This window comes from Centroberyx gerrardi, chromosome 11 (assembly GCF_048128805.1).
Source record: "Centroberyx gerrardi isolate f3 chromosome 11, fCenGer3.hap1.cur.20231027, whole genome shotgun sequence".
NCBI lineage: Eukaryota > Metazoa > Chordata > Actinopteri > Beryciformes > Berycidae > Centroberyx > Centroberyx gerrardi.
Genome location: NC_136007.1, coordinates 10274034 through 10288095, shown reverse-complemented (window position 1 = coordinate 10288095; position 14062 = coordinate 10274034). Strand labels below are relative to the sequence as shown.

Here is a 14062-nt window from a genome sequence, read left to right as displayed (position 1 = left end):
TACTGGGTAGAAAAAAAAAATCTGACATATTAGTTTACACACCAGGCCATGAAATGGGACAGGGTAAATTTATTAGAGTGGGCCAGTCTGTTCCGCTTTGCATGGCATCCTTTGAGCTCATGAGCTTATACAAATTAATTTTTTAATTTCAAAATATCAATTCTGTGATTAATACTCATCGACCAGACTTGTTGGAAGTCAAAGCCATGAGATGAGACCAGGTAACTTTAAGTAGGCCAGTCCTTTAGAGTTTGGATGACTTCCCTCTGAGAATCATGACCTTTTTGCCTATGAATTTTCGAATGCTGCCAAATGAAACTGACTGTACTGACTGACTTGAATGGGTTGTGTGTCCTGTCCAGTGAGATGAATGCAGGCATCCTGAAGACAGAGCAGCACTATGACAGGATGATGTACAAGGAGGCTCTGAAGAGCGGCTTCTTCGAGTTCCAGGTAAACAACATGTCCTTTATAGTAATGGCTCTTTTTGGCTCTCTTAATGGTGTTTTTATTTTATAGGTGAGAAGGCAATCAATCCTCCTCAAGCATTTTATTAGATGATATTATAGGATACTGCAAAGACGGATAATAAAGTGGTAGAGAGAGCATAACATGACTCAAGAGTCAAATCTCTGAGTCAAATCCTGAGTTATGTGCTATTTTCATTGGTGTAGACTGGGTTTCTTGGGTTTAATAAAATCTTGGTCCATCTTTTCTATAATATGACATATTGTCAAGAAGACAGGCAAAAAAGATGACAAGGATTTAGCTAGTTCAGAGGATAGTTAAGGAGTCAGGTAATAAGCAATCAATATGACTTCCCAAAGCCTGTTCAGCTCTTTATTCAATAGAGAAAAGATGGCTTGCACTCAAAAAGAAGAAACATCATGCACAAACCTTTCAGCTAGTGCCGGAACATTTCTGCATTTATAAAAAAAAAAAAAAAAAAAACGTTTTGGAAAAACTGCTTCATTTTGAGTGTGAACCATCTTCTCTACTGAAGATATTCTACTGATTTTTATGCACCAAACAAAGCAAGGTACAGTTTCTTCCTTCTACAGACTCTGCTCTTTATTCCAACCTCCTCACTGGTGTGTGTGTGTGTGTGTGTGTGTGTGTGTGTGTGTGTGTGTGTGTGTGTGTGTGTGTGTGTGTGTGTGTGTGTGTGTGTGTGTGTGTGTGCGCGTGCAGACAGCCAAAGACAAGTACCGGGAGCTGGCCATCGAGGGCATGCACAGAGACCTGGTTTTCCAGTTCATCGAGAGACAGACTCTGCTGCTGGCCCCCATCTGCCCACACCTCTGTGAATACACCTGGGGTCTGCTGGGCAAGGTAAGAAACTTATGGGCTTGAGGGTCGTCCCGGGGGTCCAGTGACCTAAGGTGCTGCTGTGTACTGACTGTGGGTTCAAATTCGATGTCTGACTCGTGTTGCATATAGGGCCGGGCAATACTTACAAAATCAAATATCACAATATTTTAGACGGAATACCTCGATATCAATAATGTGATGACATTTTGGGGATGAGTATTTGTGCTTTTGTAAGATATTTACACACAAGAAAATTAGTAATCCGTAATGTGTAATCAGTAATAAGTAATGTGGACATGATGAGCAGGTAAAGGCAATCATTGTTCATTTGTTCTCACAGGCTAATAAGTTCAGAAAATTGTATCACTTTACTGTAACACAGCCTTTAAGACCAGGAAGAAGTAGAATTTAAGTTATTTCACAATATTACGATAACCAAAATCCCAGGCGTCATCTAGTCTCATATCACGATATCGATATTATACGATATATCGCCCAGCCATCTTTCCTGATTATCTCGACTCTATACAATCAAATAAAACAGGAATACAATAAAAAAAGGAACATTTAGGGCTGCCTGTGCTACTATTTACATTTGTGAATACACCTGGGTTGTCCTCGGCAAGGTGAGAAACATATAGGCTTCATGTAAGCCCACAGGAGCTGTGGTTCAATGCTGTTAAACCTGTGTGAAATGCCTACCAACACTTCTGTTCCCTCTGTTGTGCAAGACTTGGTTTACATGCCCACCAGGAGCCTGTCTTCACAGCGCTGCCTCCTTTTTCTCATTATCATGAAAGGAAAGGACGCGCCGTTGCACGTTCCCAACAGCACCGAGAGCACCGAGCGTGTTTTTAACACTAGAATTTATAAAATCTAAAAGAGTGCTGCGCTTCAGATGGGTTTTCAATCGTCGCTTAGCAACAACAAAAGCCACAGCCAATGTTTTCGCCAATCATTTGCTTAGAACTGCTGGCTAAAGACACGTCAATGTGAGATTCCTACACAAATATATACCCTGTTGATAAGAGAGGTGTGTGTGTATGTGTGTGCACTACTACCTAGTTTTGTTATGGAGGTGGTGTGACCTGTACCTGTCCAGTTGATGAGATTCTAATGCACTCTTGTTCTTTACACCAGTGCAAACTTTCGTAGTCCTCCTGGATAATTCATTAACAACTGTCTTTCCCATTCTTTCATCCCTCCCTCTCTCCCTCTCCCTCCCTCCTTCCCTCTCTACCCTCCCTGATAGGCCAGCTCTCTGATGAAGGCGTCATGGCCCGTGGCGGGTCCGGTCGACGAGGTTCTGATCCGTTCCTCTCAGTACCTGATGGAGACCGCACACGACCTCCGACTACGACTCAAGGCCTACATGCAGCCCCCCAAGAGCAAGGTAAGACGTGTGTGTGTGTGTGTGTGTTGTTTCACTATGCTTCACTGCAACTTTACCTCGTTGGAATGTTTTTTTTAAGTAATTGCAAAAATGAATATTGAGCTCTGAATTGATTTTTTTTTTTTTTTTGAAATAGTTTTTTGAAATGCAACGCTTGTCCTAGAAGCGTTGATTAAGTGTAGTTATTAAATCGGAGCCAGCGTCGTGTCAGAGTGTTTTCTCCCTCAGGTGTTGTGTATCAGTTTCATGGTTGTTTGATGGGGAAACACAGTGAGGCAGAAAATAATAAAAGTTGATGCATTAGGAAGCCTGAAAATATAAGGCGGCGGTAGCCTAGAGGTTAGAGAAGCAGGCTTGTGACTAAAATGTCTCCGGTTTGAATCCCTGGACCAGCTGGGAAGTTGTGGGTGGGGAAAGTGAATGAGTAACGCTCTCTCCTCCCTCAACAACTGCTGTTTAAGTGCCCTTGAGCAAGGCATTTCACCCCCATCTGCTCCAGAAAGCTGCTCAGTTGGCCAACAGTAGAAGACTGGTTGTACTGGGCAGCTCACAGTCCTGAGTGTGTGGAGTGGTAGGAATGTGAAGCGGGGCATTGATGGAAAAGGGCGAGTGTGAGTAGGCAATTTTTTCTACATAAAGGTAAGAAAATCGGCAGAATATCAGCATCGGCCAATATCGGCTTTAAAAAGCCATCTGTATGAGTCAGATATTATTTTTACTGCCGATATTTTGCCAATTGTGAAATTGGCGTTTTTGTGACCTTTTTTTTTTTCTAGGAGTGTGTCACTTAATACAACTGTTAAATTAGCAACAGAATAAAACTAACATGGTCTTTTGTTGAAATTATTAATTATTTTAAAATAGGCATGTCTGAAAAGCTTAGCTAACCTGTTTTGCACCTGCATTTGTACTCGGTATCGGCCGATATGGGTGGAAAAATATCGGTATCGGTCTCAAAGAAACGTATCGGTGCTTTCGGCTACACCCACTGGGGTCCTTATGCTGATATGCAGCAGTGACATTTAGGATCTGGTCACATGCTGCAGCGGGATTAATTATTAGATTAATAGATTAACGAGTGGAGTTAAATCTGTGTGTGCTGCGGGGGAGGGGCTGTGCGATGAAGAGTCATATTTTTTTAACCTCATCTTTGAAAACAATTCCAGTAGCAGAGATTAATCCCTTCCATTGACCTACTTAGACGTGCTGATCTTGTAACTGCAATAGCTACGCATAATATTCACCTCTGGACAGTTGGGGTTGATATCGCCTCGTTCACCGAGCAATAGTGACGGATGATTGGTATCTTTTCTTCCCTATTAGACAGGATGATAGTGAGGAAGTGGGATCAGAAAAGAGGGAGAACACTCGCTCTCCCATCTTCTGTCTTTTCTGTCACATGCCGCAGTGTGCTGTCTAATAAAGCAGAAATAACAGCTTGAGTTTCTGTACCGTCCCACAGCGCGATACAGACCTAATTAATCAGCAGTTTGTTTGAATATGATGTCGGCTCTCTGGCTCTGTAGTTGATCAGCTGCCTCCATCTCCTCTGTGGTGAATACACGTTAGGCTGCTTGGCTTGCTAGTTAACATTAGCAACTGAACCGAGAGCAAATCTAGCTTATAGCATATTCCATACATACACTATATAATATACAGTACATGCAGAAATGCCAGAATATGTACTGTCTTACAACCACAGAAAGACTTAGCTCTATTCATGGCCATACATCACTGTATCACAGCAGTCCATGCAAACTAATCAGCAAATTCTAGGTGTTGTGTGATTTCATTTATATATGAGAAGATGATTGTGCCAGTTGTGTGAAAACTCAGCTCATAAATAACCAAACTGAAGATTGATAGCTGCAGTCATAGTTAGTAAAATTTTCACGATAACACACCTTTTATTTTCTGTTAAGTCGATACTCCTCAATAAAGAACAGAGAGGATGAAAAGATGTAGAAAATGATTTTGTTAACCGTGATGAAGCGTGAAGCGGAGTAGAGTAAAGTGTCTCACGCTCACTGACTGACATGAATTCGCCTCTTGGAAGACCACTGCACATAAAAATAATAATAAAAAAAAAGAAAGAGGTCTACCTTGGAGTCCGGCCCTCAGCATTTTTTATGGTCTGTTTTTCCAGAGAAGGGCTTTTCTGAGGACACACACAGCAGAAATCGTCTTCCTCGCCGTCCGCGCCACACATCCAACACCTAGCAGTTGTTGAAGTTATCGATGTTCCCTCCCTCCGTCTACCCCAAGGCCTTCTGGATCCTCTTGGATACACTTAAAGACTTTCGGGCCGTGTTGTGTTCACAGCGGGAAAGTTAAGTTATTGTTTATTAACAGTTCGGCACTTCAATAAGTGGCTGCAGGCAGACGGGGAGAAAAGTAAAGCAAGTATTGACAAGATTTGAGGCGGCAGATATCTCAGGTCTCCAGACTGCCGTTATCGATCCGCTGCAAATGTTTTGCTGCCATGGAGGCGAAGCCGGAGGGATGACGGGGGGAGAAGAGGACAGGGAAGAGGAGGAACAGGAGCGGGGGTAGTCGGGGAGAAAGAGGTACATTTGTAAGTGATTTGTCGAGACATCTTATTATAAGAATCAACAAGGTTTTAATGTGTTAATAATAAATACGGTACTGTACGTGATAATATAAAGAATGTGTTCTTAATCACACTGCCTAGTTTAAAAAAGGTTAAATAAAATAAATAGCATTCCATACATTTTTCAGTATAGGTGGCATGACCATAAGATTGACAGACATGGGCACAGAAAGGGGGAGGGGAGGTGAGAGAGTGTAACCATAATTTCGCAGTATCCACCAAAAGATTTTATGAATGAGCACAAACCATTCATCCACAAAAAGTCAACTTTTCAGAAATTTCTCCCCAAAAAATCAGCTTGATTATTTATTGTGGAAATAGTTTAGAATGCATAGAAATAAGTAGGGATGGGACGACATGCTTATCTCACGATACAATTCGATACGCGGTATGGGGGTTCACGATTCAATACAGCCATAATACGAGGTAATAAATAAAAGTTCAGTGACAAAAAAGTATGACTGTGCAGAATTATGTTATGCCACAAATCTTTCTAGCGATGGCATTGGCAACAAAAACAACAATTTAAAAATGTCATTAGAAAGTGTAAACAGTATAATTTGGATGGAGAGCTTGAGAAATTGTAATGCCGTCTCATTTGTGATTACTACAGCAGAATAAAATGGAGCTAATATCACGTTTCATTTTTCTGCACCACAATAAGCATTGTCACATTTTTGTATTGCAATATTTTGAATTTCGACATATCGTCCCATCCCTAGTTTCAAGGGTTTTCAGTGGTTTTCATGCACCCTTTGGTCTTGAAACTTGTTCTACTGATAAAAGACAGTGTAAACCTCCAGTTCATCAATATCAATATATCACCAGAATTAGAGGTTTTTCTGCAACAGCATTGATAGGGTGTAGATACATATACATCATGGGTCTGTTAAGCTACTGTGAAGGCAAAATGGTTTTGTTTTTACAGAATGTGCCTATTTGGCAGCTTCATCTTTTATGTTCATAAAATAGCTGCAGTTTGCTGTCACATTTGTGTATATACACACACACACCCACACACACACACACACAGTAGGAGAGAGGAGATCTTTAATTTATGGTGGTATTCTGTTGTCACATCACCACTCATTTGTGGAAACGCACACACACACACACACAGGCGCATGCACACAGTACGTGACTGGAGTAGACTTGACAGCTGTCATGTAAAATGAGTTCATGGATGCCCAGCTTCATAGTAAAGGGTGACACACACACACACACACACACACACACACACACACACACATATATATATATATATATATATATATATATATATATATATATATATATATATATATATATATATATATATATATATATATATATACATATACATACACACACACACACAAAACAGTAGGCATCTTGAATAATCCAAACATACTTTAGAGCTCCATCTTATGTGAACGAGTTGGGATGACAGCCTGGTCTATCTTTAGGAAAAGGTCTCTCTGGCATGTCAATCTCAAACATAGTCCTTTATTGCGATGATAATGATAAATTATGACAAAAGTCCTGAAAGTAATGCTCCTTGCTCTGGTTTATGTCCTCTATAGACAAAAGAAAATACTCTACCAGCTTGTTTTTCCCCGCACAGCCCCAGTTCTCTGGCTGTTTCTTTATTCAGAGGGCTACTTTCATGTAATAGCGGGGCTGAGGGACTTTTCTTAAGCAGTGTGATGATGGAAGTCTAAATGAATCAGCACTCGCAGCTTTGATATGAGAAAAACTGCTTCCCCGGAGTCGCCTTGTTGGGTTTTTAAAAGTATAAAGGGATTGTCTAGACGGTAGCTAGGTGTCAATTCAAAAGGCATTTCACTTGGAAATGAAGTCAGGCAAGTCAAAGACCACACCATAATGTTTGATAATGAATTATTTTATGTGCTTTCCATATTTTTTTTTTTTATCTAGGGACCGGTTTTGCTGAGCATGCATGCACTTTTTCAACAGCTCCCTGCTTCCCATTCATATATTTACATACATTCATACCTGGGAGCTGTTCAGTACAATCACAGTTTTTGAAAGCGGGCTGCTGAGCACATCCAGAGGAGCAGTTTGGAGGTGAAGTGCCTTGCTGGCGAGAACACTGATGGTCTAAGTTGAATACTACAGTAGTGCTGTATTCACAAAGCTTCTCAGATCTGGAACACTGAAGTAGTTTCATGTCACCTGAACATATAAACTTCACTATGACTTAAAGAGGAAATCTGTTGTTGGCTTAGCACTTCTATTCTAATGAACTATAAATTCAGGCCCTGAACACAATTCAACCGTGTCTCTCAGGTAAAGTAAGGTAAAGGTGTAAGGATCCTGTGTTGGTCAATGGGTAGAGCAAGGCCCCAACTCTGCCAGGACTGGGTTTGATTCCCACTGGTGCCATGCATACTATAAATATGTGCACTCACTTTAGTGCCTTACAGTACAAATGGCATACCGCTATTGCCGAGTGAAAACCTTGTAGCTCCGATTCTGGTGAGTTTTCACTTCAATTGAAGGATTATCTATCCCCTATGGGTTGAGAAAATTCTCCCACCTCTTGGATTTATGAAACCCTTTCAAAACCCCATTGGATAAAGTCAAAAAAATGCATTGTCATCGAGCTAAAAGCAAGGCTGTTTTTCGGAGTCCCTGAAGAGCTTTTCACCCGACAGCAATACTCTTTTGTGCCTAAATGCACTGATTAAGAAGGCTAATCTTAAGTGCTCCTCCGCCTCTTTCTCTCTGTGTCTCTACGCCTTCTCCCTCCAACAGAAAGGCGACTCCAAGCCCCCGGCCAAGCCCTCCCACTGTACCGTCTACGTAGCCAAGAGCTACCCTCCATGGCAGCACAGCGCCCTGTCCCTGCTCGGCAAGCACTACAAGGTGAGAAACACGCACACTCAGTGTTTCCTCTGTCATTTTATGCAGCTGTGGTGCTTGGAGGGGGCTAATTCTAGTTTTGTTTCATATCTGTCACTGTTTGGGTCCAAGTTGAGGTTGTAGTGCTAAAAATGTTGTTCAATCATAATAAAATCATTATAATAATTTTAGTTTCAGATGATAGAATAAATTACACTGCTAATTTTAAATTCACATTTTCTCTAGCAGTGGTGCACCACTGCTGTAGTAGAATACAGAGGAAACACTGACAGTGCAAGTACACACACACATACATATTGGGGATCCATTATATATGCCAAGCTGCAGGTATCTATAGCATAACGGTATACTGAAATAATTGATAATTTCTGTCCATCCATTCAGCTTGTATCTGAAATAGGTAGGGATGGGATGATATATTGAAATTCATTATATCACAATACAAAAATGTGACAATATGTACTGTGTAATGTAATGTGACAATATTAGCTCCAGTTTATTCTGCTCTAGTAATCATAAATGAGACGGCTTGCCCATCAAAATTTCACAAGCTCTCCATCCAAATTATATTATTTGCACTTTGTAATGACATTTTTAAATTGTTGTTTACGTTCTAGCAAGCCGATGCCATTGCTAGAAACATTTGTGGCTCAACATGTCTGACTTTGTTGTCAATATTACATCATATCGTGGTTGTATCGAATCATGAACCCCATATTGTGTATGGAATCGTATCGTGAGATTAGCATATCGTCCCGTCCATATACAGGAGTTTTATTTCAAACCCCATGGTCTCCCAATATGTGTGTCTCTCTGTTCCTGTCTTGCTCCATGTCTGCCAGTCCTCATCTGTGTTTCGTTGCGTCTGTCCAGAGCAACAACAGGGTTCTTCCTGACAACAAGGTGATAGCGAGCGAGCTGGGAGCCCTGCCTGAGCTGAAGAAATACATGAAGAGAGTCATGCCCTTTGTAGCCATGATCAAGGTAAGGCTGGAGGAGGAAGGGGTGACTGTGTAGTTGTTGTGTCTGTCTGTCTGTCTGTCTGTGTGAAAGCATAATATGGACAGAGCCTCTCCTCCCTTCTCAACACATGGTTGCTCATTACAACTTCTGTGGACAATGGCTCCATTTATGTTCCTCATTTCAGTGAGATTTTTGAGATTTGATCATAAAGATTGGATTTTATGACACATTTTATGACAGCAATGTACACACATTTTGGCCTGAAAGTGCCTACTATGCACCTCCCCCCTCCCCAACTGGCTGTATTTCAATAAATCTGTTTACTTATTCCCACTCTTCAAATTGTTCATATGCACATTTTGGCTGGTTTGCATCCAGACTGTGTAGAGTTATCATCACATTGCGAGCCCAATCACTTCCAAATCTAGTTTTCTCGATCCAATAGCAGCATGAGCAATATCAAGTTTTTGTGTGTGCAGACTAGGGCTGTTTTTTTCTGATATAGATATATATCATGATATGGATCACATTATGCACGTTAAATAATCAAATTAATGTTCATCCCATTGAACCGTATGGTAATGTTAGGTGTAATGTCAAACAAAACTGAAATTTTCCAATAAAATTCCTCACATACCTTGAGTTTTTAACTAAAAATTGCTTGTAGTCATCAATTTAGACAGCAGAATTGTGTATCACGATATGCCAAAATCACCATATCATGACGATATGATTCCGATAATATTGAATTATCGCCCAGCTCTAGTCCAGGCCTGTCACTGAATTTGTTCTGGCGTGATGGGATGATAAATATGACATTGAAACAAAAGCGTCACCATAGCCATTGTGTCTTTTACCCCAGTAGGTTACACAGTTATGGTCAAGTTGCTAATAGATAATCGGAAGTACAACCCTTATTAAAATTTGAGTCACTGTATCTCCCAGTACCTCAGGGCCTTGTTCAGGTGTTGTTGTTTCACTGCAATGATCAAACAGAATGAAACTAATAAATAGTCATGAATAATGATGAGCTGTGTGTTAGCCCGTGGTTTGTCTCTCAAGCTGGTCTTTCAGCTTTCACGTTTTGTTTTCCCTCCCAGCTCTTCTTGTTTGAAGGTTTGCTTTGGCATGGACGGTGGCATCTTGTGTTCACAAAACTAGTTTTGAGTTATTTTTTTATTTTATTTTTTTTCATAATTGTTGAGTCTCTCCTGATGAAAGCATAACAGCGTAACAGTGAATTTTCAGTTGCCGTTGGCCCATAAACTAAAAAACTGATTCCCTCTGTGGGTGGCTGAAGTATTCCCATTCTTTCTGTTCTTCCAACCGCTGGCTTAGTGTAAAATGAAACCATAAATATTGATGATCTCAACTTCTTGGTTCAGGAGAGAATTAGATTATTTGTTCATTCATGTATTCACCCACTCATTCATTCTCTTTTTCACTCACTCATGCTTGTATCTCTGTGGTTCTGCTCTGCGTTCCACAGGAGAGCCTGGAGAAGAACGGGCCCAGGGTTTTGGATCTGGAGCTGGAGTTTGACGAGCGGACGGTTCTGATGGAGAACCTGGTCTACCTCACCAACTCTCTGGAGGTAAGTTATGTTATGTTATATGATCCCACTGCACTGTGAGCCAAAACGTTTCTGTCCCAACCCAAACCAAGCCTGAGGAGTCTACATTTTTGTCAGCCCAGACCTGACAAAAGGCCAAAATTGATAATAATAATAATAGATTTCTAACAACAGTATTTTCTACCATGTTTAGCTTTGTGTATTTGCACAGTGATAAAACACAGAAGCAAAGTGATTAAAAACAGTGATAAAATACAATGATCAACAATAAAAAAACAGACGGACAATCCCAAGGAGCTTCTCTAGCAGTATTTTATAACCCAAGCTCCACTCAAATCTGAGCAGTTAAGTGAGTTCACCTAATTGGGTTCCATTTATTTTTGCATAAAAGTCAAGCTGTAGCATACTAGAGTGTGTCGGTTTACTCCAAAGGTCCCTTGGGTTTTAAAGCTGTCTGTGTTCCTCTGCCTTCTGGAAAAGTCAGAAGGAGATATTCGATTGACAACTGAGTTCAGGGTTGAGCCAACTGACAGTCAGTGAAGCCTTTAATACTAGTTGTCTGTACAAACCTCAGTGCACAGCAGTACAGTTTTCTGAATCCAATTCCCACATTTCCTATATAGTATAGATCATAGTTCATGGGCCAGTAAAGTTAAGATGGCAGCGGCACAAAATACAGAATGACACACAGAAACACTAGCAGACTAAAAATGGGTGATCTAGTTTGCAAACCATGAACAAAACTAAACCAATGTAATATCTCCTATTCTTCTCTTTTGCAGTATGGTGTGCCACTCCTCGAATAAAAGTAAACCATATTTTGTTCTTGACTAGACTGAAATCCTGCCACTCTATCCCCTCTCACACTTAAATGACATCCCAGGTTGGGGATGTGGGATAGATTAGTGTAAAGCCAGCTGTCAGGTCTCTGATCGCTCCAGGTGTCTGGTAAACACCATCATCGTTCGCCAGTGTGAATACCAAACACACCTGTGTACACGCTCCCTGTTGGACAGGACTGATCGGCTTGCTCCCTGTCTCTCTCGTATCCCTCTCCCCCTCTACAGCTGGACCAGATAGACATCTTGTTTGCGTCCGAGGCAGATGACAAAGTGAAGGAGGACTGTTGCCCAGGGAAACCTTTCAGCGTTTTCAGATCAGAGGTAGATGCTTTTCTATCAGCTGTTGCCTGCTCACAAAGGAGGCTATACGTGTGTGTGTGTCTGTCTGTGTGCGCATGCATCTGTGGGCGGACAGGTGTAAGCTCCTGCAGTTTTTTAATAGCTTCTTTGTCTGCTACCCAGTTGTCAGTTTTCAAGAGTTAAATGTGTAAGCTCTTTGTGTAATTGCGGTATGTGCATGCATGCTTGTGTCTCTGTGGGTGTTTGAGTGTGTGCTCTCTCTGCAGCTGTGTGTGTCCCTGATTAACCAAATGGGCTATTATCCACTGAAATTGTCACTTTTATCGTGTGTGTGTGTGTCGTGCCTCTCTCTCCCCAGCCTGGTGTGTGTGTGTCCTTTGTCAACCCCCAGCCGTCCAACGGTATGTTTTCCACAAAGATTGACATCCGACAGGGGGACAGCAGAGACGCCATCGTCCGCAGGCTAGCCAAGGTCAACAGACTCATCAAAGGTCAGTCGGCAACATACATTCATAAACTCATTAATTAACTATAGGTCGAACTATAAAATGGGCCTGTTTCTGGTAAGTCCCCGCTCTCCATATACCAAGAGTGATGTGTTCCAACTGAGGAAAAATGTACTCAACTGGAGGTGAAAATTTTAAGAACCGATAGCTCAAAGTATATAAGGGTGTGCTCACATTATTACTTACCTCAGGTGTCCTGGTGGCTTATTTGGCTAAGACGCATATCATGTAACCGTGATGTCCCAGGATCAAATCCGGCCTGGGACCTTTATCGCATGTCACCCCTCCCATCTCTCTCCTCTCGTCTTAACTATAAATTGTCCAGTAAAGCAGAAATGCCATGAAAATAATATTAGAAAAAAAAGGGAAAAGCACTGGAGGGAAAAAAAATCAGCTCTTTTTTTACTCTTTATGACCAGAGTAACAATGATCACAAAGTCTTTTTTATCGCTACTATTTTCATTCTGGTTGTTGTTGTAAACTGTCAGCTGCCTGCGTACCGTGAAACCCTGCCTCTTCTTCCTTGTGATCGCCATCATAAGCGCTCCTCTAAAAAGTTGAAGTGTTCTCAACTTCAGAAAGCGTTCTGCTCTGCCTAAAGAGACGGCAGGTGCAGCGCCTCTCCAGAGTGGTTTCTTTGCAGACGCTTCAGAAAGGCGCTGGCATTTTGCAAAAAGTACAGCATGTGAACCAATTTGCTCACTAGCCTGTCCTCCTCTTCACTCCTCTTCACTCTCTCCCTCCATCCCTCCTCCTCTCCCACCTTCCTGCCCCCCTGCCCCCCTCCCTTCTTCCTTTTGTCACTCTCTCCCACTCTCTCTCCCTCTTTACCCTCATCGTCTCCATTGCCACCATCCTCTCCCCTCCCTCTGTCTCTTTTTTCCCTCCCTCTTCTTACCTTTTCTCTTCCACCTCCAACTCCTCTCACTCTCTCTCCCTCCCTCCCTCCCTTGTTCCTCCCAGACCTGTCCAGAGTGAAGTTGATGCGGTATGAGGACCCTGTGCTGGGGCCTCGCCGGGTGCCCGTCCTGGGACGCGAGGAGCAGGACAAGCTGCCCATCTCCAACAAGTCTGTGTTCAGCATTCATCTGGAGGAGAAGAGGGTCACCCTGGCCGACAATGGCCTCACTGTGGATATAGGGGACACTCTGGTTTATCTGGTTCATTAGAGTAACATACATGCACGCACACACACACACACACACACACACACACACACACATAGAGGCGGGGGCACGTTCAGCAGTGTTGCGAAAGGGTCAAACACATCATGAAATGTTACAATAAAATGGGTCATTTTGACTCAGAGCCATACAGCAAGGACCTAAAAACAATTCTTGCCTTCATAACTTCAAAACAAATTCATGCGGATAGGGAAGTGTGTACGTATGTGTTTTGTATGTTTCTATACTCTCACCGTCTGCAACTCTACATGGTGTTGGACCGGACAGATATATGAGGCTTCATAAGACGCGTTTCTCTATATTTCACACCTTTTCACTGCTGAATGTGGCCTCAGGGAATATCTGGAACAAATGGGACCTGAAAAGGTTAGCTTCCATCTTCCTCTTTTGAAAGCCACTTGCAGCTCTGCATTCAGGTCTGGCAACAAATTGGATTTGGTATGCACAAAACGGGGGAAGGTTCGGGATCTTTAGAAGCCTATCCTATCCGATTTTGAGAATAATGGGTCCGTAG

General features: G+C 42.0%; 1 protein-coding gene across 1 annotated transcript in view; it reads left to right on the top strand.

Annotated features, from left to right (window-relative positions):
• lars1b (leucyl-tRNA synthetase 1b) overlaps positions 1-14062 on the top strand; it is a 31432-nt gene that overhangs the window by 16723 nt on the left and 647 nt on the right. Inside the window, exons 24-32 of the mRNA XM_071895974.2 lie at positions 363-453; positions 1192-1332; positions 2564-2704; positions 8073-8183; positions 9054-9164; positions 10633-10737; positions 11784-11879; positions 12217-12349; positions 13328-14062. The exon at positions 13328-14062 is cut by the window's right edge and continues 647 nt beyond it. Coding sequence (XP_071752075.1) covers positions 363-453; positions 1192-1332; positions 2564-2704; positions 8073-8183; positions 9054-9164; positions 10633-10737; positions 11784-11879; positions 12217-12349; positions 13328-13533 — 1135 coding nt within the window. The 3' untranslated portion in view covers positions 13534-14062. The remainder of the gene's footprint in view (positions 1-362; positions 454-1191; positions 1333-2563; positions 2705-8072; positions 8184-9053; positions 9165-10632; positions 10738-11783; positions 11880-12216; positions 12350-13327) is intronic.